The 26790-nt window shown below is 39.5% G+C and overlaps 1 protein-coding gene across 17 annotated transcripts in view; it reads right to left on the bottom strand.

Annotated features, from left to right (window-relative positions):
- Positions 1-26790, bottom strand: part of ANKHD1 (ankyrin repeat and KH domain containing 1) — a 116429-nt gene that overhangs the window by 57840 nt on the left and 31799 nt on the right. For 16 of the 17 annotated variants that reach the window (XM_054841289.1, XM_054841291.1, XM_054841290.1 and 13 more), the window contains exons 3-10: positions 14329-14485; positions 11374-11521; positions 10331-10478; positions 9027-9260; positions 7412-7506; positions 3778-4015; positions 3370-3561; positions 1809-1918 (exon numbers count right to left, since the gene is read on the bottom strand). In XM_054841289.1, the coding sequence (XP_054697264.1) occupies positions 1809-1918; positions 3370-3561; positions 3778-4015; positions 7412-7506; positions 9027-9260; positions 10331-10478; positions 11374-11521; positions 14329-14485 (1322 nt within the window). Of the gene's footprint in view, positions 1-1808; positions 1919-3369; positions 3562-3777; positions 4016-5948; positions 6134-7411; positions 7507-9026; positions 9261-10330; positions 10479-11373; positions 11522-14328; positions 14486-26790 lie in introns of those variants that run through there. The other variant, XM_054841301.1, reaches the window with a different exon arrangement.

Raw genomic sequence — 26790 nt, 5'->3', positions numbered from 1 at the left:
GAATAATCTCCAACGGTACTACCAAAGAAGCTTTTTCATACTCCAGCAGTAAGGCAACACACTTCAGAAACACTCCTCAGAACAATCACAAAGATAAATTTATTCAAAACAGCTTACAACTTCTAATAAAGCAAAGCAACACAGAGGTTTGAAAGGAAACTGCTCCAAACCCAAGGCACCTGCCATAAGCAGCGCTGCAGTTTTGCAGGCATTTCCCCACTTACAATCAGAATTTTAAACTGGTAGATTTATGGCAGGTCTCTCTTTCACATGCAATTTTCCTTTGCTTCCTTACCATATTTTTTTCTTGACAGCTGCCCATTTTGATTGGCAGTAGAAGAAAATGCAGTAAAATAAAACTTAACTTTAGAAAGCCACAAGGTTTCTCTCAGCAATACTGATCAGAACTAGATGCTAAAGGCCACAAGCACTGCTCACCTTAGTGATGATAGGAAAAAAATTAAAATGACACAACTAATAATTTGAAGCAACATTTAAGCAGCAACCTTTGCATGATTTTAAAAGTTTACACATAGCAATTTATAATTTTTTGTTTCAGGCTTTGCTCCTCACTATGAGATACTTCATGGATTATACTTTTTTATAACCAAGTTCTTAAATATTCTTTTTAAAATACCCGATAAACCCAAAAAACCCTATCCTGACTCTACTGAAGTGGCTGATGCTCAGTACCCAACACTGAATTGAGCAAAGTGCAGCAGGTGTGCCAAAAACCCCACAAACACCCCCCCCACCCCCCATTAACATGACCTTCCTCCCTGGTAGGAGGGAGCAGAACTTTACTGCAGAAGAATTCATAAGGCCTAAAAAAAGTATATTCACAAAGAAGAGTGGAAGTATTATTAATTCAGAATGATAACATTAATTTATTTATATTTGTAAAAATAGACTTAATAAAGTACTTCATTAAGTTGTTGATATATCAGGTTCAATGATAAACTTTTCTATCATTCTTATTATTTAAAAGGAACAAAACCCCCTAAAATATCCAACAAAAACCCCAACACCCTCCCCAAACCAAAAAGAAAAAAAAAACCCACACCAACCCCCCCCCCCCACACACACAAGTAGAGAGTGTGGAGAAAAAAAGAATAGTGGAAGAAAAATCAAAAAGGCAACCAAAAGAACCATCTTCCCTGCTTATGCCTTATTAGACATAAGGCTTCTAAACACCTTTAAAAGACTAACATATCAATTGCTTTTTACTGCTTCAAAGCCAAACAAACATTACATCCCTGGAGCTGATGAAGAGGCAATTTTAGGTCTCCCACTACGTAATATGAAAAAAGTCAAGACAATTAAACAACTTAGTTATGATTAAATGCATTATAGAAAATAAACACTGTGAAAGCAACACGCTAAAACCAAGAGTTACAAGAAAGAGAAGAGTTCTGGAGAAAAGAAAAAAGAGATCATATTATGCTGGCTATTTAAAAGGCATTGCTTAGTTTGGGGTTTTTTTTGTTGTAGTTTTTAAAAGTTAAGAGACACGCAGTATTCAGAAACTAACACTAAAATAGAGAAGTAGTAGCTCCTAATACTAAAACATTTTAAATTCAGGGCAGTGGAGCAGGTAAACTAATCCACAAGCATTTGGGAATAATAAAGCAGCATAATGAATAAAGGCAACACTGAAATATATCCCGCTAAACAATTAAACTAATATCACACCAATATATGAATCTCAGTTACTGAAATCATCTTCCTGCTCTATAAGCATAGAAGCTTTGGCATACAGTTTGAAACCAAAGTACTTTCCCCAGGAGATGCAGCAGAAGAAGTCTTACCAAATCAGCACCAGCTTGAAGCAACACATCTGCAACATCAGTATGTCCATTTTCACAGGCATAGGTTAAAGCTGTATCTCCTGTCGCTGTGGTGGCATGAACATTAGCTCCTAGAAACACAACATTAGTTTTTTCTTATTGGACATCTCATCAAGTATTTCATATCAGATAAACACAAAAACCAAGGCACTTCTGTGACAACAGCTATATCCTACTGACCAACAGCTTCCACAGCCCAAAGGCATTCCTCTCATAGTAAAAATTGTTTTCATAAAAATACTCTGAGGAGAGGGGATAAGCCAAGGCTTAGAAAAAGCATGACTAGCAATCTAAGCACTTAAACATATATGCTCACTTATTCCTACGCTCCCTCTACAGCAGTGAAGATTTCAGTTGTTACAACAAATAAAAGTGAATCCAGACAGTTGTCTAGACCATCCATTTGACAGGGAGCTGCACGCCAAGGAAAATCAGACAAAATGCTTGTTATTGAATTTGTATTAATACTATGAGACCACACACTTCTACAAGTTTCTTTTCTTTCCTGCTCTTTAAAAATCATTTGCTTTAAAACTATTTTGTCGAAATAATTTGACTAGTTTCATATATGCCAGCTACATGAAAATATACACAATTCTTGCTCTGTAATGCATTATTCTTCAAAAAAAGGCCAATGTGATTAACCATTTTTTTATTTTCAAGGTGTGAGATATATTTAGACACTCCCTGATGCCAAAACAAGGCTCCTCAATTAACTTCCTACATTATCAGAAGTGAAGTGCAAGCAGCATTCCAAGTGAGCTGGTGATAGGTGTCACATGCTGGTATCACTGCACAAAGAGACACAGTTGTTACTGTCCCTCGATGAGCAGGGAGCATTACTTTCTAGAATTACAAATCCAGACCATTTTATGCTTATTCTTAGAAAAGAGCAAACAAATAAATCATCTCCCATAACAAGGAAGATTTCCAAAATGTAGCTCCTTTTTATTTATTTCTTAATTTAAGCAGTATTACTACACTCTAGTTCCTACCAACTTTAAACTGACAGATGAACATACAAGTGTCATTTCCCCCCAACTCCAGCAAGATTTAATTTTTATTACTGTGTAAGGTAGTAGTAAAACTCATTCATCACAGAAATTCATCACATTCCAGAATCTGTCCTGCATACTATTTCCCAGGGCACAATTCCCAAAGTACTTGTTATTCAGGGAGACTGACTGTAGATAATCAGGCTCAGTCAAAGCAGGAGTAGCACATAAACCCAAGCATTATCTGTATTAACATTTTTGTCCTAAACGCAGTTAGCTGGGAACAACATTCCTCGTGCACATTGATGTTTTTTACATACGCCACAGAATCCAGTGCTCCATGAGGCACTTTCCTCTGTTAACAGTATCAACAACATTAAGGTGTAACGTGCTTTTTTCTTCTCATTAAAGTATCTGAGAATACAGTTTCTTGTTACAACACTGCCACTGTCAAGCCCGGGTATGAACTATGACGAACACAGAGTTTATATCACCTGTGGGCTAGATCATTTGCACTGTACACATACCTGCTGCCAGCAAGTATTTCACCAATTCAAGATGACCCTCTTGAGCAGCTTCCATCAAAGGTGTTGAGCAACCAAGTTCTATATCAGCTCCTGCCTTAATAAGGAAGTCAGCTACTTCAGAAAACCCTCCACAACATGCCAGAGTAAGAGCTGTTTCCTGCGTTTCTTCTGTCTGTGCATTTATATTCGCCCCTAGGAAACAAAATAGCAGTTGTCTTAACTGACCAGACACAGGGTAGAAAGGTGAATGCTCATCGCCTCCACAGTTTGGGTGTTTTAGCTTTGCTCTCTAGTTACAGCAATGAGCAGTGACAGCCACACACTACATCAGAGGAATTTGCACAGAATACCTAATGGCAAATGTTCACTGTATTCTTCATAATGCTCAAGAAACGACAGTGATCTCACCTTGTGCCAGTAGCAAGGCTACCATCTCTTCATGGCCTTCCCGGGCAGCTTCCATGAGAGGAGTATAACCTTCATCATTAACTTCCTCCAGGTTAGCTCCCCTTTCAATCAGAAGAGCTGCTAACTCCACATGTCCACCACAAGCAGCCAGAGTGAGCGGAGATTCAAATGAATCTGCAGGCATATTCACTTGAGCGCCACTGTCTAAAAGCAAGCGTGCCACTTCCACATGTCCATCCTACAAAACAAAGGTGAACACAAAATCAGAAACAGCTGAAGTCACCTGATGCTGTAGTCGCAACCGCTATTATACTAGGTCTGAAAATGATCCTAAAAAGACAGGCTCAATTTACGATATAGTTACTGTAATACTTGAATTCAAGTGACATTTAGGTTTCTACCTACATCTAAGTTAGGTTTAAATGCACAAGGAAAAGAGAGCTACATATGTCGTGTTTGTTTGTTGTTTTTTTTTTCTTTCTTTCTTTCTTGCAGGAGGGAGTAGGGAAAGAGTTATGGGATAAGACTTTCTTAAATATCCAGCAAAATACCTGGCACACAAAAATAGTAGAGATAGCAAACAAGTACTCTAAGTAATAAACCCACTCCATGACTAAACCCCAAAACAAGCATTGGAAAAAAGGTTTTCTTTTTTTCTTTGTAGTTGATTTATGGCTTCTACAGAAAAAAAAAGCTCCAACTGGCAGTTTCTAGATCCTTGGAAATCTACCTGCAGAAAAACTGAAGTGGGTTACAACGAGGTAGGTAACAGGAGGAGGGAATACTCAAATCTTAAAAGGAGACTGAAAAGTGCCTTGGGGTGAAGCAGTCTTTGCCGTAGAGGGAAGAGAATTAGGATTGCCAGAACAGCAGAACAGTCTGTCTGAGCCCTTACCAATCAAAGCATATAAATGCAGCTGTCAGCTGCAGAAATTATTACTAAACTCCTCAAACTTACTTGAAATAGACTAAGTCCCAAAAATCCACGTTTTATCTAAAGGTGTAGTTTGTAGTGAGCCACAATACCTCTGAAAAGGGGAAAACTTAAAGAAGTTTTGGCGTTAGGAAAGAAGAAACACTCGCATGGTTTCTCCCTCCCACATAAGTTAAGAAACTGGGGCATAAACATGTGGAACAATTTTGAGAAGAATCTTGGAAAACTGAAACAGATTACAAACTACACTTAATGAAGGAGGAAGGTTCAAGTCATGCAAAGAGTGCTCAGCGAGATACAGACAGTCTGAAGATCTAATCAGAGGACATTTCATAGCAGACCTTTCTTCAGCATACACAATTAATAGGATAACTTAAGGATGGAAAGGGAGCTCCAAGTAGAAGACTTGAATCAAAGCATGCTCATTGTGCCTCAGCAGAGAGAAAACCACTTGCTACCTTGCATACTGTGGTTGCATATGTATTAGGTGCATCACCTCGGTCACTCCCTTTGCCATCCAAAGAAATATGGGGTTCTTCCAGGAGTAAACTATCAGCCGGTTTTGATGATTTAGAGCCCTGTATCCTGACACAGTGGTTCTCCTGGGATTTGACAGTTCAGTTCAATTAATTCTTTAAACTAGCCCCAATGCATGCTGACAGATTTTGCTAGAGAACTAAATAATACTTCTTCCTGAGGACATAAAAAGCACCAATTTCAGTAGCAAATAGCACATGTTTTTTTATGTCCTTGGAAGAAAATCTAAATAAATTTGGGAAATACTAAAGAGCAAAAAGGATGTTAGAAGAACTCTCTGCCCAAGGTTCAAACAGAGCTGTCCAGGCTAGAGCACTGACACCTAAGGGTGATTTATAAAGTTATAAAGCTAAGAATTCCACTAATTCCCTAAATTTGATAATTTCATATGTATTAAGAACAGCAACCTCAAGCGAACTACCAGTTCCCCATCCTGATCTCACCCGAAATGTCAGCCAATAACTCAAACAGCTAACACAGAGCGATAGAAAAGGGGACAAGAGGGGTATCCTCTCAACACTTGACTATGAAGCAGGTAGTAAGTAACCTGGGATTGACAGCAATCAAGTCTGTAAATTAAAGACAGGCTGTTGTTCTCAGAGAATCTGGCTAAAAGCCAACAACCACCACAACTAAAGGTATTATCCTAGGTATAGCACTTTGTCTTGACCAAAACATACTAAAACTCAGAGGCACTTACAATATAATTGGTGATCAGAGACCCAACATCCCAGCTTCCAGTATCTGCAGCATTCATTAGTTGGAAAACAGTGAAGACGGGGAAAATTCACAATAACTTGGTGGAATGGTTCCCTTCTGCAAGGGTGCAGCCAAAGGATAACAAGGAACAAACTCCATCATTTGATTTGGAGTTGGGACTTCAAAGGATAATTTCCTCTCTGTTGCTTTTAAAGGTCAATACATACTCTGTAATGCAAACTAGTCTGAAACATCCAAGAGCTAAAAAACACGCAAGCAACCAACACAACTTTATCTTTCCCAAGTAAGACACTTCATAGCCTCCAAGTCAACCCAGTGCTCAGAGCGTATCACCATGAAAGAAGAAGAAAAAAAAGAAAAATACTAAACCTAAACAGAACAGTGGGCTGATGAAAACATTCAATTTACAGTCATGCTGCAATCTCCTTTAGGTGACAGCATGCACCCACTGCAACTGTGTCCTTCTGAATTCCTTTTTGACACTAGGCTTTCATACAAGGAGGACTATTCAAGGATACTATTACCATCTCACTATCAGAAGACTTCAACACATCTTGAGGCATCATAATCTGACCTTGGTCACTGCACCATCACCTCACAACTGCACTAAAAGAACACCTGATCCTCCAGCTCTCAGAAGACTGGAGGAACATTGCAGCCTATCTTCTAAGGACTATAGGCTACTGGGAGCAAATTAAGTTTTCCTTTATGCTTCCTATGAAAACAAGGTCCCTGTTCTTTCTTCAAAGAAGTTCCCCAGCTTGAAGAATAGATAAAAGGTCACCTAAGGCCTGGACAAAAATGGTTGCATATATGCTTTGACACAATAGCACACTCTTTAGGAAGATGAAGCTCTGGGAAAAGGAAGTTTTTCCTCAATGGCTGCTTTGAAATTATATGAGTTGCACAAGAACTAGGAAATAAACTTACTTCTGACCATTTTATTTTCAAAATAAAAACTTCACAGCAGCATTTACAGAAACCTAGAAGAGAGCAAACCATGTCCACATGCAAAACACTTCCTATAGTGGTGAAAAGGACAAGTGTAATGCATTAGTCATCCAGCTCAATGCACTTCTGGAAGACTCATACCATAATGATCTGAGAGACCTTATTTATGAAGACAAACACGGAAAACTAACTCTTAAGACTGCAGAAGAAACAGTGACTTGGGCTCAACCTACTACTTTACTGCACTGCAGACTAGTTACCCCTTCACATAGAGCGTATTTAAAACACATCGCCCCCAAAAAATTTAGAATACCTTTTCCCAATTAGACTTGGAAGCTGGCCACCTGTGGTAACTATAGTAAAGGCTTTCTTATAAAAACTAACACACACTCAATTGAAGAGCCAAAAGAGCTTGTTAACAAAGGCTCACTTTATCATCTTTTTCATTCCACTCTCATTGAAAAGGGAGCAGGGCAAATAAAGGCTATTTACCATGCAGGCCTCCATTAGCGCCGTGTGCATCTCATCTGTTTTATGTTCTTGATCAGCTCCAGCTTCAAGCAAAAAACGAACCATATCTAAATGGCCTTCAAATGAAACAGATCAAAATAAATAAGCATTTAATATTGTAAAGTTCTAGTAGTACAGACAATACACTTAGTGAAATAAATTTAGATTTTCATCGTTTATTACAATTTTTACAATATATAATTCACAAATCAGCTCTTTTTAAAGTAATCTAAAAAAATATCAATGCCAAATGGACAGCCAGACTTTAGACAGTCTTTCCAAAAGATACTGCCCAACTGTGAGATGAAGACACACGTCTCTTAATTCTAGTTTACACAACAGGAACCTTTCCTTGTGACTTCAGGCTATAAAAGACTGTGCTTATTCCTTATTCAACTGTATAGTGACATACCGTTAAAGTGTTCCAAGGCAGTATACAATTGGGGGGATTACCTTTTAGGGATAAGTCCATGTAGATCTGAACTTAACTTTAAGCTATTTAATCATAGCGTTCATAGACATATTTCTGAGAACTAAGATACACACATTACGTCATATGTTATTTGACACTATTTTTAAAGACTTCTACTGAGCTTTACCAATACTTGCTTTGTCCCTTACATATTATACATTTTATGCTCCTCCAAGACAAGACTTAGATAAACTGATAGGAAAACAAGGTAGCTCAACCAAATATAATAAAGGAAATCTGTAGTCAATGAAGATCTTGGATTAAATCATTCTAAGTTTTAGGTCACAAGAAACAAGAATGCCCCTCCAACATATCCAGGAGTACTATTACTGAAATTTCTCTGTAAGGAATTACTATATGCTGCAGGAAATCCATGACAAATCCAGAAACAAGTTTTCAGATAGGTTATACATAGTATATATCCTCCAATTCTAACCACAGGCACAAAACCTGAAGTTACTATGAAAATCTGCATCCTTAAAGCTTCTATTCAGAGAAAAACAATTGCTGGACACTTTATAGAGGTTTTTGGAAGGAAAAAAAACCCAAACATGGAAGCACATTGGATTACCATTGCACAAAGTTACTTTCTATAGGAACTTTAGACAGCAAAAGAAGTCGTAAGTCCATAAAAGTTCATAATACATAACAATTCACAGACATCCTCCAAAATTACACTTAAAGAAAAGTATCTAGTAATAATACTAGCATTTTCACCCCGTCCTGTATTTCAGAAACATTTGTTCTAACTTCACATTTTCCTAACAACTAATAGAGATGTTTTCAGAACTTGCAGATAGTTGGTGAGAGGAATCTGAACAAAATAGGGAATGCGGTAGTGGGCGAAGAGGAGAGTGGTGGTGTGTCAAAGCACAAGTTTGGATGCAGCCAGTCACAAGTTTTCATGTGCAGCATGTCAAATACATGTCCACACATCTGGACACAAGTAGACAAGCTTAATACCTCTACGCCATGGATGAGCATTTCCTGACACTGAGTTTAAAACCAAAATCCAGTATTCCAAAACTCTTAAGAAAATATTTAAAGTATGGCTGGAAGCTTTAGTTAGATAAATCCTAGCAAATAAATTTAAACAAAAGTACAAAACAAGGCAAAAGACAATACCTTTATAGCATGCGAGCGTAAGTGCACTTTCTTTGAACTCGTTGGAGTGAGTGTTGATTCCTGCACCGTATTCCAGCAATACTCTTGCAACCTCAACATGACCTGCACTGGCTGCTTCCATTAAAGGGGTATGCCCGTTCTCATTGTGGTCTTCTATATTAGCACCGGCTTTCAATAGCACCTTCACTATGTCAACAAAGCCCCCAGCACAAGCGTAAGTGAGAGCTGTGTTCCCTGCAGAGAAGAAGTAGTTTACATGAAAGCCCCTTCCATCACCCATTCCTAATACAGGAAGGAAATTAGTTTTAACAGCTCTGAACAGAACCAAGTATATCACTAGCAGCAGCCTTTTACCTCATAGCATTGTTACTCCAGCAAATAATTTCAGGCTGGGTAGAAAATCCTGATACAATGTGAAAGAGTTTTAATGCTAAGCCAATATTACAAATCAGGCTTTTTTTTCCCCTTTGCTTCTTATATTTCCTACATCAACACGCAAAGAGGATCAAATACACACACAAAGATCAATGACTAATTTTCATGCTCACCGTAGAGTCTGGGCAGGAAGAGGGTGGGGGGGGGTGTTTGATTTTTTTTTTTTTTTCCTAAGACTGTATCCTGTTATCCCTTGAAAAACTTTTACTTGCTGGATGACAATAAATTTATAATTTAAAACTCTGGTACTGTAAGTGACAGACAATCACGTACGGCTCATGTTTTAAATGCTACAGTCACTTTTAACGTAAGTTCTGCTTAATATGGTTAAACATCAACCTAAAAAGAACATTTCATAGGTCACACACTTGACTTTAAAATTTGAACAAAATTTAATTCTATCTTAATATTAGCAGAATCCAACTGCAGGTTAATACTCTCAGCAAGGTTAGTTAAGCTGTGGTCAAGCATCAGCAATGTAGACAACATTCAAAGCTTAAAGAATGTACCTCCTCTTTGGTAAAAAGCGATAGACCAAAACAACTGGTCTTGACCAGATGTGTTCCATGGTCTTCCTACTGGGTAATTTTGGATTATACAAATGAGAAAAACTAAACTTCATGTATTTTTCTGGTCATCTAACATCACAGTGGTTTTCACAGGAACAGTGCTTTCCACTACGGTTTATACTAAAAACAATCTTTTATAATGGCCAGGTAAGACTAAACACATCCACTATTTATCTGGCCTATTGTTCATAGTTTCATTCACAAGAAAACATTACAGGAACTATCAGACAAAAGCACAGATGTTCAAAACAGCTTATGTGCCGGTCTTATTAATTCTTTGTGTTCCTGCTTCCCACTTACCTGTTGAAGACTGTGCGTTGACATCTGCACAATGCACAAGGAGAAGTTTAACAATATCTACATAGCCTCCGCTGGCAGCTGCCATTAAGGGAGTTATGTCTCCTTTATTCCCTCGATCTTCAACATTTGCATGCATTGCTAGTAGCACCTAGAGAAAAAAGTTCACTTTAATGAATAAATTGCAACACCAACATTTTGCTTTTAGTTCAGTGGGGCCTGTGAGAATGATTCCGCAATCAGCCGTGACATCCCCTGGTAGTAACACCCCAATAGTGAAGCACAATGGCACTCCCCAGGACCATTTATAATTACTACCTGCACTGTACTCTGCTTCAGGAAATGCTGTTTTTCTACATTTGTTCATATCTGCTAAAATCAACATGAAGTTACAGTGCAATATTGACATTTTCAAAAGTCACAGAGGCAATTCACTAGCCAGAACAAGGGCAGAGAAACTAAACTTGCATTAATGACCACAGCACACATCGGGTCAAGCTTACAGGTAAACAGTTTTCTCCCTGTACCAAAATATGAAGCTGGCCACTTTGAGAACTATCATCTATACATCTTCAAAGAAGCATAAATTCTGCCCTTAGATACACAAGTATAAAAGCCAAAAATTAACACAAATTAATACACTGTTGATACAGATGTGATAAAAAAAAGGATTGAGTGACTGAGACATGAGTTTTCAGAAGGTAACCACTTTAGTATTTGATTTTACTTCTATTTTAGATGCTCTTGCAGTATCTGCTTGACAGAATAGCTTGACTGCATCTAGAACAATGCCAGAAAAGTAGATACATCATAAAACACAAGATACATTCCTCACACAAGTCCCTTAAACCTAAAGGCATATATGACGGCATTTTCCGTTAAAGAGACAAATGATAACTGGAAGCCCACAATAAGCTGTATTAACTGATATTCTGTTCAGATTATAAAAAAATATTACAATCAGAATAGCTAAAATGTTTACTTATCAAAGAAACGCAAAGACAACACTTCACAAAGGTTTAGTTGTGATTATATTTGTTACTCACTTGTGCCAATTCATAATATCCTGCTGAACAAGCTAAGCAAAGGAGACTTTCTCCTTCTTCGGTATGTTCATTTACGCTTCTTCCTTCATCCAGCAGCTTCCGGACAGCATTTACATCCCCATCTGAGCATGCTTCTGCCAAACTGCGACTGGAAAAATCAGTTACCAAAGAATAAGTTCAAAGTAACTCTGCAATAGATGGGTAGCTTTCCTACACAAGGAAGAACTGTTTACTTCAAGACTCATGACATTAGTACTAAGCCTTACTAGAAAATATACCTTACAGGGTTTTTTTAAGTGTGTGTATATATATATATACACACACACACATTATTTCCATGGGTGAAATGGAGATAAAGACCTTGCTTATATCTAAATTAGCTCGTCTTCATCAGTTGCTAACTCACAATAGCTTTTATATAGACTAGATGCAGAGAAGAATGCTCAACACTAGGTAATTTGTGGTGTTTTCAAGATACAGAAGTAAATACTGATGCTATTCACACTTCAGTGGAATGCCAGATGCACAGAGGCTATGACCACAACAAACTACTAACTATAGGTACCAAAGCAAATTTCTCGTAGAGATAAAGCCAAAAAGCGATCAGCCTGGTATCACAGAGACCACTAATACTGAATACTGCAACATTAGCTTCTGACCATTGTCTCTCCTGTAGTGGGACTATTTCTTCCTTAGCACTAGCACAAAGTGGTTATTTTTTCTTTTAATTGAAAACATCAGTTTCTTAATTTAAGTAGCCATTTCAAAGAAAAATCCTCACTTTACCTAAGGACATCTTAAAGGAAGAAAGGAGAGGAGCCTTGCAGAAATTTACTGTTTCCTTTCATGCACTGTTAAAAACATATTACAGAAGTTTTCAGATGGATGAAATAAGCCAATTGAACTGCACATATTTTAAACAGCAGTAACAACACAAATTCTACATGGAACACCACTAACTCATCCTTAAAAAAAGCCGTAAGAGGTAATTACAAGCTAAGAGTTAGAAGGAAAAGACAAGACAAACCCTGAGTTCTTAGCATCTAAAAGCTCAGAAGTCTATAATCACTACTTTAACTATCATTAACCTCTGAAGTAGAGAGAATAGCTATTTCCCCCAAGACATAGGAAAGTACACAAAACAAATCTTGAAAAAGGTAAGCTGACCTTCTATTTATTTCAAACCAAGTCACCTGTCCTTTAAATCTTTTTCTGTACAAAAAAAAAAGCGTAACAGCAAAGACCACCGTTAAAGCACTGCTAAATGCAAGCTTAAACAGGAGCAAGTCATGCCCAGTACGGAGTTACACTTCTCCAACTGATTATATAATTTTATTTATAAAAATATATGCAAGGAATCACAGTGCCTCAGCCACTGGGAACCAAACCACAGTTAACACCCTGGTGGGAGGGGGAAGGGAGGAAGAGCCTTCTGTTATAAACAGTAGTGGTCTGCACATGATCCTCTTTCTTGCCTTTCTTGAGGACAGGGGTGACATTTGCTCTCTTCCAGTCCTCAGGAACCTCCCTCATTCCCCATGACCTTTCAAATAAATTGAGACTGGCCTCACAGTGACATCAGCCAGCTCCTTCAGTATTCATGGGTCCATCCTATCAGGTCCCATGAACTTGTTTGCTGGGCTATGTGCAACCTGCTTAAATGGTTCCTGACCTGATACCAACCAAGGGCAATCCCTCCTTGGTCCAGACCTTCCGGCTCATCTCAGGGGCTTGGGATTCCTGAAAGCAAATCTCACCAGTGAAGTCCAAGGCAAAGGCAGCATTCACTACCTCTTCTTCTTCTGTGTCCCCGTCACTAGGTCCCCTGCCATATTCTGAAGCTGGCCCACATCTTCTCTCATCTTCCTTTTGCAACTGATCTGCTCGCACTGTTATATCTTGTTGCCTTTCATGCCCTTTGCCAGATTCAACTCCAGGGAGGCTTTGACTTTCCTAATCACAACCCCATATGCTTGGACATTGCCTCTATAGTCCCCATCGGCCACCTGGCCTGCTTCCACCTCTTTTTACATTCAGGCATACTTCCCCAGCATATTTTCATCTCCCCATCTTTTGATCCACAAGTAATTCTTCTAGCTTCAGTTAGGAAATGAAACTATATTTGTTCTATATTTGAATTTACATTTTGAGCAACAACTCAAGACTACTGTCCTTACTGGAAACACTTTGTTTTGCAAATCCCAATTCTGAATTTCAAAAGGACATCCATATGCAAGGAAACTTAAGACTTTCAATTTTTGACTGTAGATCTGAAGTTCAACAGTATATGCAGTCACACTGTCCCAACAGTTTAGGAACTATTTGCTTCACTTTGAGAGTACAAAATCTTTCAGGACCCCTAAAGATGCTTTAAAATTATCAATGTAGAAGAACACTTTTGACAACGTAGGACAAATTCTCAGTTCTGTCATCATGGGAGTTAAATGCCATCCTCGTTAATTATCAGTTACAAAAACTTATCAGATAATATAGTTTCATTTTCCCCAAGTTTCTGAGCAAGATCCCAGGGCAAATCTCTGCCCTGCAAGTATTCTTATTCTCTTCCAACTTTTAATACAATGAACTAAATTCATTAGCTTCCAACAAAGTATACTGAGGTAGTATGTAGAGAACTATCACCAACCTAAGAATTTAGAGAACTATCACCACAGCTAAGAATTTAACCCATTTTTGAAAAAGATATTAACTGTCTAGTACACAGGAAGAGCAGCAGGTTAGAAAGTAACTTTTTTTTGTACTTTTCTCTTATACTTTGAAGCCAATAACCTGATGGGATAGTAGTTACACCTTCAGATTCAATAACTTTGCTTCTGCTAGTAGTAGAGCAGATACATTACCAAGTACTAACTATAAAATTAACTGATTTTGAAATTAAAAATACAAATTTACATTCTATAGTTGGGAAACTGGAGGTGGGGAGCAATCAATACATACTTGTCCACTTGTCCTGCATTGTGATTGTTCTCTGCTCTCATCCGTGTCAATGCAGCAGCAGCTTCATCCAGTGCACAGCTGACAGAGGACGTCAGTCTTCGGAGAACCTCAGGATCTGCGAAGGCTTTACCATCGGCAGTGGACAATTTACCAATTCCTTCAGTGTATGTTCGTTCATCATTCAGGTTAGTATGAAAGTCACACAAAAGAAATGCAAAGACACTATTTTAGATTTCAGCCACATGCACTATTAGTTAAAAATCATTTGCAAACATGCCAGAAAATCAGCTACTTAAAAGTAACTGTTAACATTTGCCTAAGACCTGAACATTTAATTAACTATAACATGGGAGTAAGAAAACTATTTTTCAACTGGCAGCACCAGTCCCAAATTCCCAACTCATACATTTGAAGATTTTAAAAAAATAAATATATAAATAAAAAATAAAAATCTCGGGGAAATAAGGATAAGTCCAGGTGTCAAGCCCAAAACCAGAAGTTTGGGAAACAGGTATTATTCCACAGGCTTGGTTTAATATTTTCTGAATGTGAAGAATTTTCCAATTTAAAATGTAAAGTTATTGCCCCTTTCCCACCCAAGTCCATCCAAGATGAAGTGGACTTAGCTCTAATACACCTTTTCTTTTTTAAGGGTAGGAAAAAAAATTAAAAGTTATTAGCTTCAATTCCCAATAATTTACATTCTAAACTGCACAGCTCTAGCTACCGGCACAAAAATTATGAAACAAAATTTCAAATATTTTAAGTATACATGAAATCAATGCCCCCTCTACATTAACGTTGCACAGCAGAAACCCTTAGACTCAAGGAACTTCTGTAACAGTTTCTTTTTTAAAAACAGTTTCTTTGCTGCAAGACTAAAGCTGAAGGCCAATACAGACAGCATCATAAGAAGGTATTTATCCCTCTCATTTACATGCCTGATATAAAACTATGGTACAGCTGTGTAGTTCTACACCACACAGGCTTTACGCAATATAGTTCAGCACGATCTATTTTACATACGCAAACATCACTGCACAATTGCCTCTGCAGTGTAGGCAGGGCTTATATTTGCCTAGACAAATGTGCAAATAGTGTAAAAAAGAAATGCACTGATGAATAGTATGCCCCCCCAAAAACAAACAAAAGAAACCCCAAAAAACCACACCCACAACACAACCCACCAATTTCACATGCTACAAAAAGCAAATGGTTACTGCTTTATAGATTAGCTACCTTCACCAGTGATGAATCAGTCACTTTTCAATTCCTTAGCTGTTAAACAGGGTCAAATTAGACATAAGCCTCTGAAAATGACACATCTTACACCTCAGAAAATTTGCTATTTAGTACATGCATACCTCTACAAGACTGATGCACCATGTCTCCCACAACCTAGCTTGTAATTATTACAGAATAAATACTGAAATCATACTTTGAAAGTTTCGAACATTGTCTTCAGACAACGTATTTCCCCAGCTTGAGAACATCCAATTTGTTTCTCATTAATGTAAGAGTCAATACTTACTAAATTTCTCCACCCTGAAAACAATTTAGGCCAACATACACCAGGCACACTCTGTTACACTGCCCTACATCTCTGCTGCAGTGCTGCTAAGTGTTGGCTTACAAACTCAGTGTTGCTGGAAATGAAGAGTCCCTATCCTATCACCAAGGCAAACACCTATGATGGAGTGCCAAAGTTTACTTGGCTGACTGAAATTGAGTACAGGCTATAAGATGAGCTGCTTAAGACACTTGGTTAGATCCAAGCATACTACCTCCCTGGCTCTAACATCCTACCTCTGCATCGCTTCAGCATTGTCAAGAGGTTATGAAAAACAATTTATAATGAATTACTCACTCTGTGATAAATTGAGACATTACAACTAGATCTGTTCACATCACACCCATCTCGTTTTCAAAGACTGTCCAGCACACTGCAGAGCAATCATAGCAAAGAAACATAGGGTCACAGACTCTTGACTCCATGTACTCGAAGAGACTACGGGCCACATGCCCCCTTCCAGCTACAAACTGTTGAGGCCATAACCCTTCTAGCCACTGCTGTTAAATATAGTGAGGCTGTAAGCAACAAGCCTCAAATACCACAGCTCACAATTCACATATTAACATAAACCAAATTTGTTGTTGGTTTAAAAGGGGATGTAAGTTTTGTCAGCTCTGCAGTTGCAGCAGGTGGGACAGCGGGAGACAGTCACTATGAAACTGCGCTGCGGCATCGATTTACTACCAAACTCACAGAGAAAGTGATAGTTTTTACATAGATCTGCTTGCCTGGGACAGCTCACAGTAGCTACACAGATGTTTACACTAGCTATTTCTGGTGGCACTGCTGGCATACAGTAGCTTGCTGTGTACATAAAAGTACTGCCTAAGGAAAGAAAGGGAATTACGTCTTCACAACTGAGCACTGAGGCCTCATCCATGACTGCCACAACCAGATATGAACACAGAGGTAAGCAAAGTGGAAAAGTACTCGAGAGAAATCCACAGGATTTAGAAAAATGACCCCTGAGCAAAGGATAAAAAAAAGTGTAGATTAAGCTTACAAGGAACAGCACAACAGCAGTTTCACTCCACTTAGAAGGGTCTCACGAAGGAGCTGGTAGACAGCTCTACTGCTGGCAAAAGAAGTGGGAAATAATGTCCTCTCAAAAAACCAACCCTAAACACTCCACCCTCCCAGAAAAAAAGTGACCTGGCTATCTCAATCATTTCAAATCACTAAGGTACTAGATCAGACAGGTTACCTAGACAAGCAGAACCCACACTTGACTACTCTCTCCAAAGTTTGCTCGTTGAAGCATTCATACACAGAATTTCTGAAGGCAAGAGAAGTCACACCACAGATCTAAGTCCTCTGTCCTGTAAAGACAAACGAACTTCAACCGCTGCAGAGCTCTTGCTCCAAAGTATCTGTTTTCATGGATTACTGCTGGTGGTCTCCTGGAGGACTTACCAACCACAGGTCACTGGCCCTTCCTTCCAGCTAGTAAAAACACACTTCCGGCTCACTACACGCAGGACTAAAACTCTTCTTGTCTCCTCCCATCCAACCAATACTGAAAGCATTCTCAAGAATGTTCTCCACATTTGCTCAAAATTTATCCTTGCACACAAGTGATCAAATTTTCTCACATTATTACAGTCTCACTAGCATGTTACTGATTACTGATCTGACACTGCCTGAACTGAAACCCAATGTTTGACATTCTGTGCTTCCTGCAGGGCAATGGCACATTTTCAGGAATACAAGCCACCACAGAGATTGTGTAACATTATCTTTTCATGAACCGATCACTGTGGCAGGATAAGTCTGAAAAGAGAATATGGGAGCCACTGTGGACTGTTTTTTATTGAGAACAGTCTACAGTCATTAACCATATGAAGATGGTGATGTTCCCAATGCAAAATTACAGCTTACCACTAAAATTAAGAGCACATTCATAAGCAAACCAAGAGGAAGTACTTCCATACAACATGAGTTGCCATGCCAAGGCCAAAAAGGTGAATTTAAAAATAGATTAGATAGGCTCATAGTATTACTGTAAAGCCTGCGCCTTCTAAGAACAGTGGCCCTGGAAGTCACTATTTAAGGACACCCCTAAAGAAGAGACTAGCGGAAGGATAGAGGAGAGACTATCACCTATACTGTGATTTTACTGCTATTCCCTCAAGTGTCCGCACCTAGCCCACTGCAGGGCACAGGGAGCTAGACGAGCCTTCAGTCTACCATTGTGGGACAGTTCTTTAGCTGAGCATGTTCTGCTGAAGCCACACACCAGTGTGTTCACAAACCCTGGCAGGGACAAGGCCAGCAGCATTATCCAACAACTGAAAAGAGAGCTCTTAAACATCCTTGGAAACAGGTTGCCCAGAGAAGTTGTGGATGCCCCATCCTTGGGAGTGTTCAAGGACAGGTTGGACAGGGCTTTGAGCAACCTGACCTAGTAGGAGGGGGGTAGGACTGGATGATTTTTTAAAGGTCACTTCCAACCCAAAAACCATTCTATAGTCTCCCCTGACTGGAAATAGATGACCTAGAGCTCTTCTACATCCGACACATCAACGCACAGACTGTAGATCTCTAATTTAGAGAAAAAAGCATGAATTCCAAGATCTGCAAGTAGATTAGTCCTTCAACTGGGCCACAAAGCACCGACTCTATGGTATACAGATTCAGGCTGCATCTAAAAAGGGTATTTCCGCCAGGTTAAACAAGTAAACAATTGAACAGTTTAACAGAGATGAAGCGTCCATTACAACTGACTACTGCATAACTAGGTTGAGTCTGGAGCAGATTGCTTTTTCTCCTAAAGCTACTATGGCAAACAGCATGACTGAACTTAGTGGCAGATAATGCCAGATGTTCCACCCGTTAGTGCCATACTACTGAACTATTGAACTACTTAAATCAGCCTGAAGTTGATTATAGAGGTGTATTAGAACAAGAAGTTCATCTTTCAAGGAAAAAGCTTGCTCATCAGATACATACCTATGGATCTATAGCCAACACTCCGATCTGAAGTGGATGGCTTCCTTTTTGACTTTCAGACTTACCAGGATATTCTTACTACATAACTACCAAAGTCAGAGTTTTAGGGTAACATGAAATGACCTGGTAACCTCTCAGTGTGATCTTCCTCAGTTTAATGAGTCAAAGATGCAGCTATAACCTCAGAAACACTGGAATACAACTAGATTTGTGTCTTTGGAAATCCCAAAAGGGCAGGACCTTCTACCACTGGTGCAATTTTGCCATGAGGAATAAGAGATTACATTCTCTGAAAGCCATGTCAGTGTATTTTCACAATCTGAACACAGAAGTTGAAAGCCATGAATAAATCTTAAAGAGCCAACAGGAATAACCTAGGCCAAAGTTGTTTCAAGTGCACTGCAGTAAATGAACAAGTCAGATACCCACACTCGAGCAACCATTCCCTTCCCTTTTATTTAAACATTCTCACAGGAGCATCAGTTGCTCTACTGATACCTGTGAATATTGAAATATTAAGATCAATTCAAGCAATTAGAGCCATTGCTCAATAGAGGTAACCAAACAAAAGGGAAACCATTGTAACTTAGAAAATAATTAGTTGTAAAATAAGAAGCTCTGGAACAATCTCATTTTAAACAGCTCGGCCTTGGAAGAACAGATGCACAAAGATAAGAAAGTTACAAGGTGATCACAAAACCAGCCTTGAGGGATAAGGTATAGGTGATACCAGGACTGAGTCTGAAGACCCCGGACCACCACCCGGAGGTGCCAACAAACATGCGTGAAAGACATTAGCATATGCTAACGAGTTCCCCCGGAAAAATCCATGAATGTGATAAGCACTACTCAGAAATGTAATGAATGTGTATTAACATAGTATAAATACTTGCTAGTTTTGTCTTTTGGGTGTGCACGTTAGGTGGAGTTATCCCCCATGCACCCAGTGCTGCAATAAAGAATGCCTGCTTTCTAAAACTTCAAAATAAGTCTTAGAGAGTGAATTATTTTGCCACTTTCCGGTAACACTACCCTCCCTAAATGGATAAAGCTAATATTGGGATAGAGACAATACTGAGTTGTAGTTTCTAACTAGTAGCTCATAATTATCACCATTTAAAATACCTTAAAAAGAAATTACTCTGGTATGGAGCCCACAGTTAAGTCCCTCATACATGGGTATGAACATATGCTCAAAGGAGACTGTTCCAAAGAGATCAACATATCTAAGCATAACAGATTATGTCCAATAATCCTCACAAAAACTGCAGACTCAGTGGTGATTATATTCTTTCCCAGTCAGTTCCAGCACACAGTATGTTCTAACACACACTTGAGGCCATTCACCCGCTAACATGTCCAATGTATGATCTCACATTCATCGCAAAGTTTAACTCAACTTTAGCTCACGTGGAATCATCTGCTGGTCCCAGAAGCTTAAAGGGATCCTCTATTTCCTTAAGGTCTTGCATCACTTGACCCCAAAGGCAGGTTTTGATGGAAATGTGGACTGCTTGAAAAGCCCAAAAGAAGAATGAAGTGAGAATTGTGACCCAGAAATGTGTCTTTCTTTTAATGGTATGTCAAGAACCTGCTTTAATCAGCATTGTGTACAAGTAGCATCTCAAAAAAGGTGAAGAGGTTTCAGGAAAGGAGAGATGGGACTTTGTTTTAGCTTCTCTATTGGAATCTCCATTCAATAGGATTGAGAATTTCTAGACTGTCAAAAGCAACTGCTACAGCCTTGTGCCAACAAGCAGTAACTCTACCAGCAAAGTATTAATTCTAGGACATCACACAGGTGCTACCACAAGACAAGGCAGCAACAAGCAGGACTGAGCATACCCTGTTCTACAAGGTCTCAGGTGGCTTAACTCAAATTCTCACCACAGGTATGGCTCCTTAAGAGCACATGAGAGGAATTCAGTTCACATATGTTAAGAGTAGAACCTAACAGAAGATTTCCTAAAGAAAAGAGATTTCTCAGGATCTTTTAATCCACATGTTATAAGTTTATTTCTGGTAATACTTAGGAGCAGCACAGCATCCACAGAAAATTACCACTTACTATTTTCTGTAAATTCTATCAGTGGCAGAAGCAAGCAGAGATGATATCAGTCATCCACCAAAGAGCAGGCTGCTGCTTTCTGTGATGTCGTAACTTTCCCCTTTGTGTATGTTAACAGAAAGCGATTTTCTAATTCCCCATATAACTAACAAAAAAGGGTGCACTTTGCACCTCTCTGATGATGTCAAAATATTTTCACAAATACTAGGTTCATATTACATCATTTTCAGAGCCAGTAAACCAAGTACAGCATTGTCAGCATACTCACCAAGACTCACACTGATCTTCTGGCAAACCCAGGAAAACATCGAATCAGCTCTAACCTGCTGCCTGTGTTTAATGCCTAAGCAAGGTTTGCAAAATTTTAGTTGCCTTGAACAAGTAACCTAAGTTAGCAGCCAGGTGGTGAAGCAACTGGAATTGGCAAGCACAGCACAGGCACCAAGAGCACATTCATTGCCAGACCCGTGTCCACACCACTCCAGGTCAGGCTGCAACAACTGCCCGATATTCCCAGCATGGGCACTGCTGGTTAGAAAGACATGGGCACAGCAGCATTGAACACAGTTTTGTATCACCAGTTTTCTAATAGACCCCAGCTACAAAAAAAAGAGCAGCAAAGCTGGGTCCCACTGATTACATGACCACACAGCAACAGAAAGACAGACAGACTTTAGTCTTGCAAATGAGATTTCAGCAAGTATGCGAAAAACTATTTCAGCCCATCTAAAGTGAGAGTGGATTGTGCTGGCTCTATTTTTTCTTGTAAAAAACAGTCCAAAGCCAAGCAAATCAAAAGTAATACCCATTTTCAAGTTTCACTGTTTCTGCATTAAGATATCTAATTTACAACATCAGAATGACGGACATAATATATTTACAGTTTTTGGAATATATTTTAAATATTTTAATATGTTTTCTTGTATGCTGATTGCTCAGAATAAAGTCCTCAAGGAAGAAACCACACATTGAATAGTGCTCTTTGTGTACAGGAATTAGAAAAATACTAATAATTCATTCTAGTGTAGTCATCTTTCTAAACTTCATATGCTTTTAAAAACTTCAAGATAGTGTTGTTAAAAAGGGAAAGTTTACTTGCTGTGTAAGGAAAATAACTGTTTTAAGTCAGAGTATAAATTGAGCTACACCACTGGGATTTTTGGGTAAACCATTTGGCCTTTGAAGCAGATTTCTTCATTAAAGCAGTTAAAGTTTAAAATTCTCTTTATTAAGTTAAGCATGCCATACTTAAATTTCAGTATGATTCTGGTGAGCCTTTGAAGAATTCACACATTATTTACAGGCCCTAATCACATCTAATGCAGTACCCAGGACCATGTGTGAATGGAGACCTTCAGTAGCTTGTAATCCAAGAATGCACAAAGACGACTTGCACTGAAATCTGCAGACGTTTTCCATCTGGAATATCCCTGAGATATGGAAAGACAATTAAAAAAAAAACCCACAAAACAAAACCAACCCAACTAGTTACTTGAGACAATATACTTTGCCTTACCTGCCTACACTTCATTGCTAATGTTATTTGTATAATGACACAACCTTGTTCAGGAATAGCTGATCCTTTTTTGCCTTTCAAAAAACCCCACATTGTGACATCAATTTCATACCACGCAAGTCCTCTCCTGACATACTTGCCCTTAATACATTGGTAGCAAATACCTTTTTATTATAATTTTTTGTTTTAACCTCATCTTTTGCATCGTTCAGAAGAATGATGAACTTTGATCACAAATGCTCTTTCCAAGTTTTTGAATTCTCATTCCTGACATTTAAAATCACAGAATCATAGAACGGTTTGGGTTGGAAGGGACCTCAAAGATCATCCAGTTCCAAGCCCCCTGCCATGGGCAGGGACACCCTCCACTAGACCACGTTGCCCAAAGCCCCATCCAACCTGGCCTTGAACACTGCCAGGGATGGGGCCTCCACAACCCCTCTGGGCAACCTGTGCCAGTGTCTCACCACCCTCACAGGGAGGAATGTCTTCCTAACATGTAATCCAAATCTACCCTCTTTCAGCTTAAACCCATGACCCCTTGTCCCGTTACTACAGTCCCTGATAAACAGTCCCTCACCATCTTTCCTGTAGGCCCCCTCAGGTACTGGAAGGCCGCAGTTAGATCTCCCCGGAGCCTTCTTTTCTCCAGGCTGAACAAGCCCAACTCTCTCAGCCTGTCCTCATAGGAGAGGGGCTCCATCCCTCTGATCAGCTTCATGGCCTTCCTCTGGACTCTCTCCAACAGCTCCATGTCTCTCCTGTACTGGGGCCCCCAGAGCTGGATGCAGTACTCCAGGTGGGGTCTCACAAGAGCGGAGTGGAGGGGCAGGATCACCTCCCTCGACCTGCTGGTCACACCTCTTTTGATGCAGCCCAGGACACGGTTGGCTTTCTGGGCTGCAAGCGCACACTGCCAGCTCATGTTAAGCTTCTCATCAATCAACACCCCCAAGTCCTTCAGGGACTGCTTTCAATCCATTCCTCACCCAGCCTGTAGCTGTGCTTGGGACTGCACTGACCCACATGCAGGACCTTGCACTTGGCCTTGTTGAACTTCATGCAGTTCGCACGAGCCCACCTCTCAAGCCTGTCAAGGTCCCTCTGGATGGCATCCCTTCCTTCCAGCATGTCGACCCACCACACAGCTTGGTATCACCGGCAAACTTGCTGAGGGTGCACTTGATCCCATTGTCCATGTCACCAACAAAGATGTTGAACAGCGCCAGTTCCAGTACCGACCCCTGAGGAACACCAGTCGTCACTGTTCTCCGCTTGGACATTGAGCCATTAACTGCAACTCTGAGTGCAGCCATCCAGCCAATTCCTTATCCACTGAGCGGTTGTACACTGATGCCATATGCTTCTGAGTTGCAACGAACTTGCTTATCTTACCCTATCATCCCAATCCAAGAACACTTCAATTATGGCCTGGCACATCCTCGAAAAGACATCTGAGACACTTGGCAATGCTCTAATCACCACATAACAGATTACCACACATTACTGTGCCCTTATGTATGAGATTACCCATTAGTGCTTAAATAAGCATGTAATTTCATAGATAATATGAATCTCTTTAAACATCAATAATTATTTTGAATGAGAAAATATCGTGAACTAAATTGGTTAGGTCCCCCTTCCTGCTCCAGATTCTTCCTAAATCAATCTTTCTGCACTGTGTAATACTCAAACTCTAAGATAAGAAACCTTAAATCCTATTTAACAGAAAAGGTTATTCCCAAAAAGACAGATGTGAATGCAAATCAAAGGAGACAAAATTATGGTGACACATACTGGTCATGTTTTCAAAGGCCTGATCAATCCTCATTCAGACTAAACTAGTTCCCTAGCCCATCTTCAGCAGCGAGTAGCAGGAAAAAAATGTAATTATATACCTGCTCTCTCTGACTGTTCCTATACATTGCCACATGCTTAAATTGTTACCCAGCTGACCATTACTAAACTTCTTCACAAAACTCTCTCAAATACAGCAGGGTTGGATTATTCAAATTGACTAAATGGTGTATACACTGAGTTCACAGATCTAATTTTTGTGCTCCTTACAGTCCTTTTTACTAGGGCAAAATAAGGTACCCGAGTGATTTGTCTTACCACTAGCCATATCCTAACTGAAAGACTATCCCTATCCAAGAAATACAGATTTCTAAAGGCTCTACAACAGCACCTTCCGAAGTTTTTGAACCTTGACTAGCATCACCCAGTAACATTTCTAGAATTTCTTCCTTCTTTATTACTATGCCAATTAAAAACCAACCTCTCTAAAGGCAGTGCCATTCCCTGGGAAGCAGGGCTTGAGATCTAGGTAACCACCCCAGTGCTTCAGACCACACCTACTGCCCCAGCTTGCTCTGTGATTTTAACAAGGCAAGTAACTCCTCATGTACAGCACGGTCAGCTTGCCTGAACAGGCTGCAGCTTGGTAGCTTCCTTATCAGATGATTTATCACCTTATAAAATCAAATATAAAACCTGGGGTAGAAGAATGTCTCTTCTAATTGTATTCTGCTGTATTTACCAGATTTCAACTCAATGACATTCCCAGATTGAAATGGTAACCCTGAAGTTTACTCAGTTTACTTGTTGCCACAGAGGTTTGATTCCTCGGCTGTTTTGTTGGGTTTTTTAGTGGTAAACCTATGAAAGCGTGAAAGTTCAAGGTAGTACAAAGCCAATGTGATATATCAAAACCAGAGCTTATCTTCTGCCCCAAAATCTCTAAGATAAAAATCCAATTAATAAATAAACTCCCCTCCCTGAAGTCATGATAACTCAAAATCATGCATCAGTAAGATGCTAGCTTCTAGTTAAAATCTAAAAATCTTCAGACAAGCACCAAGTTTCCTTTTCGCTATTCCCTCCCCACTTGCAAAGGCCAGATTTTGGGGGAAACTCAAACTATAGGAGACTTCAGCAAGAGGTCATGTTCATTTCCTCACTGCAAAACATACCACCTAGAAGGGATTCTTTCATACAGAATTAGATTTAAAGTTTTTAAGTTTTCCCAACACCTTCCTGAAATTAAAAAAAAAAAAAGTTCAGCACCTTCGCTGGAAACAGATCATGCAATAATGTAAATGAAGCATCTTTCTGACATGACATGGTGGGTGAGCAGACCACCACAGTTACACTGAAAAAAATCATCTCACTCCAGAAATGATTTCCAAACAAAGCATACAGGCAAAAAATCATGCAGAGGCATCACCTGACCATCTCATGTGCGGCCAAAGCTAGCCATGAGCCTTCCTAATGCTTCAGTCTTTTACACTGATGTATTTGCAGAGCAGTAACAGCATTTCTTAGTGAACTAATCCATATCAAAAGGCTGTTCCACAGCAGCCAAATCCTGTAATTAGCACTGCCATACCTCCATCCAGGCAAAAGCTTCAAGCACCTTCACACAGCACAACCTCTGCTTCAGGGAAGTCATGTCTATTACTCAGGTACATCAGAGCTGACCATGTGCATTAACTAAATTGGGCACTTCTGGGATGCATTTGAGCAACTGTGCCTGGCCAGTTGGCCCATCAGATACCTTAGAGAAGGGCTGTGGCCACATAGTGCAGAATAACTGTAAGAGGTCTCTGCAGTAGGTCTAGCTTTTTTTAGAAGAGCTGATCTTCCTCAGCCTGCACAGTTGTTCAATCCAGTAACTCCTATCGTATGCCTGGAAATCCCACACAGCCACAGAAAAGCTTCAAACTTTTTCCATGCAGAGAAGAAAGAATAGCCTTCCCCGGACAGTACCAGCAAACAGAGAATGATAACCTCAGCATAGCTTAGGCACTTGGTGCCCATCTGACAGCAGAAAGGCTCAGCCTAACTCCTTGAGTAAGCCTTTGCCATCTTCTAAATCACAATAAAAGAATTTTCCTGCAAATAGTTCTGCTAGCTTAACATGACACCAGGAGCTGACATGGGTGGCAGAAAGAAAGCACTCATTACTGTGCAAAGGAAACGATGTTGTGCCTAACTTCAGACCCAAAAGGATGAAACAATCAGACAATTAATGGCAGCACTACTATTTAAAATTCTGGCACAGCTGAAACGTGTCCTCAAGATGGCAAAAGGCATGTAAAAATAGATAAATTTGGTTTAACTGTGGAAGGAGAGGAGGAAGGTGGCAAATTCCAAGTGTCTTAGGAGAGAAAACCTGCCAGGGAAAGACAAGAAAAATGTCAATCACAACCACAGACGGAGAATAAACATTTTTATTATGTAATGGTGAACTATGGAGACCACAACTAACTAAACTTCGTAGAAGTTTTACCTTCCCTTCCCCCCCCAAAAAAAAAAATTTTTTTTTTTTTTTTTTTGCTTAGCTAGATCTCCTTG

Source organism: Grus americana, chromosome 14 (genome assembly GCF_028858705.1).
Source record: "Grus americana isolate bGruAme1 chromosome 14, bGruAme1.mat, whole genome shotgun sequence".
In the NCBI taxonomy this organism is placed as follows: domain Eukaryota; kingdom Metazoa; phylum Chordata; class Aves; order Gruiformes; family Gruidae; genus Grus; species Grus americana.
This window is presented reverse-complemented; position numbering and strand designations above follow the sequence as displayed.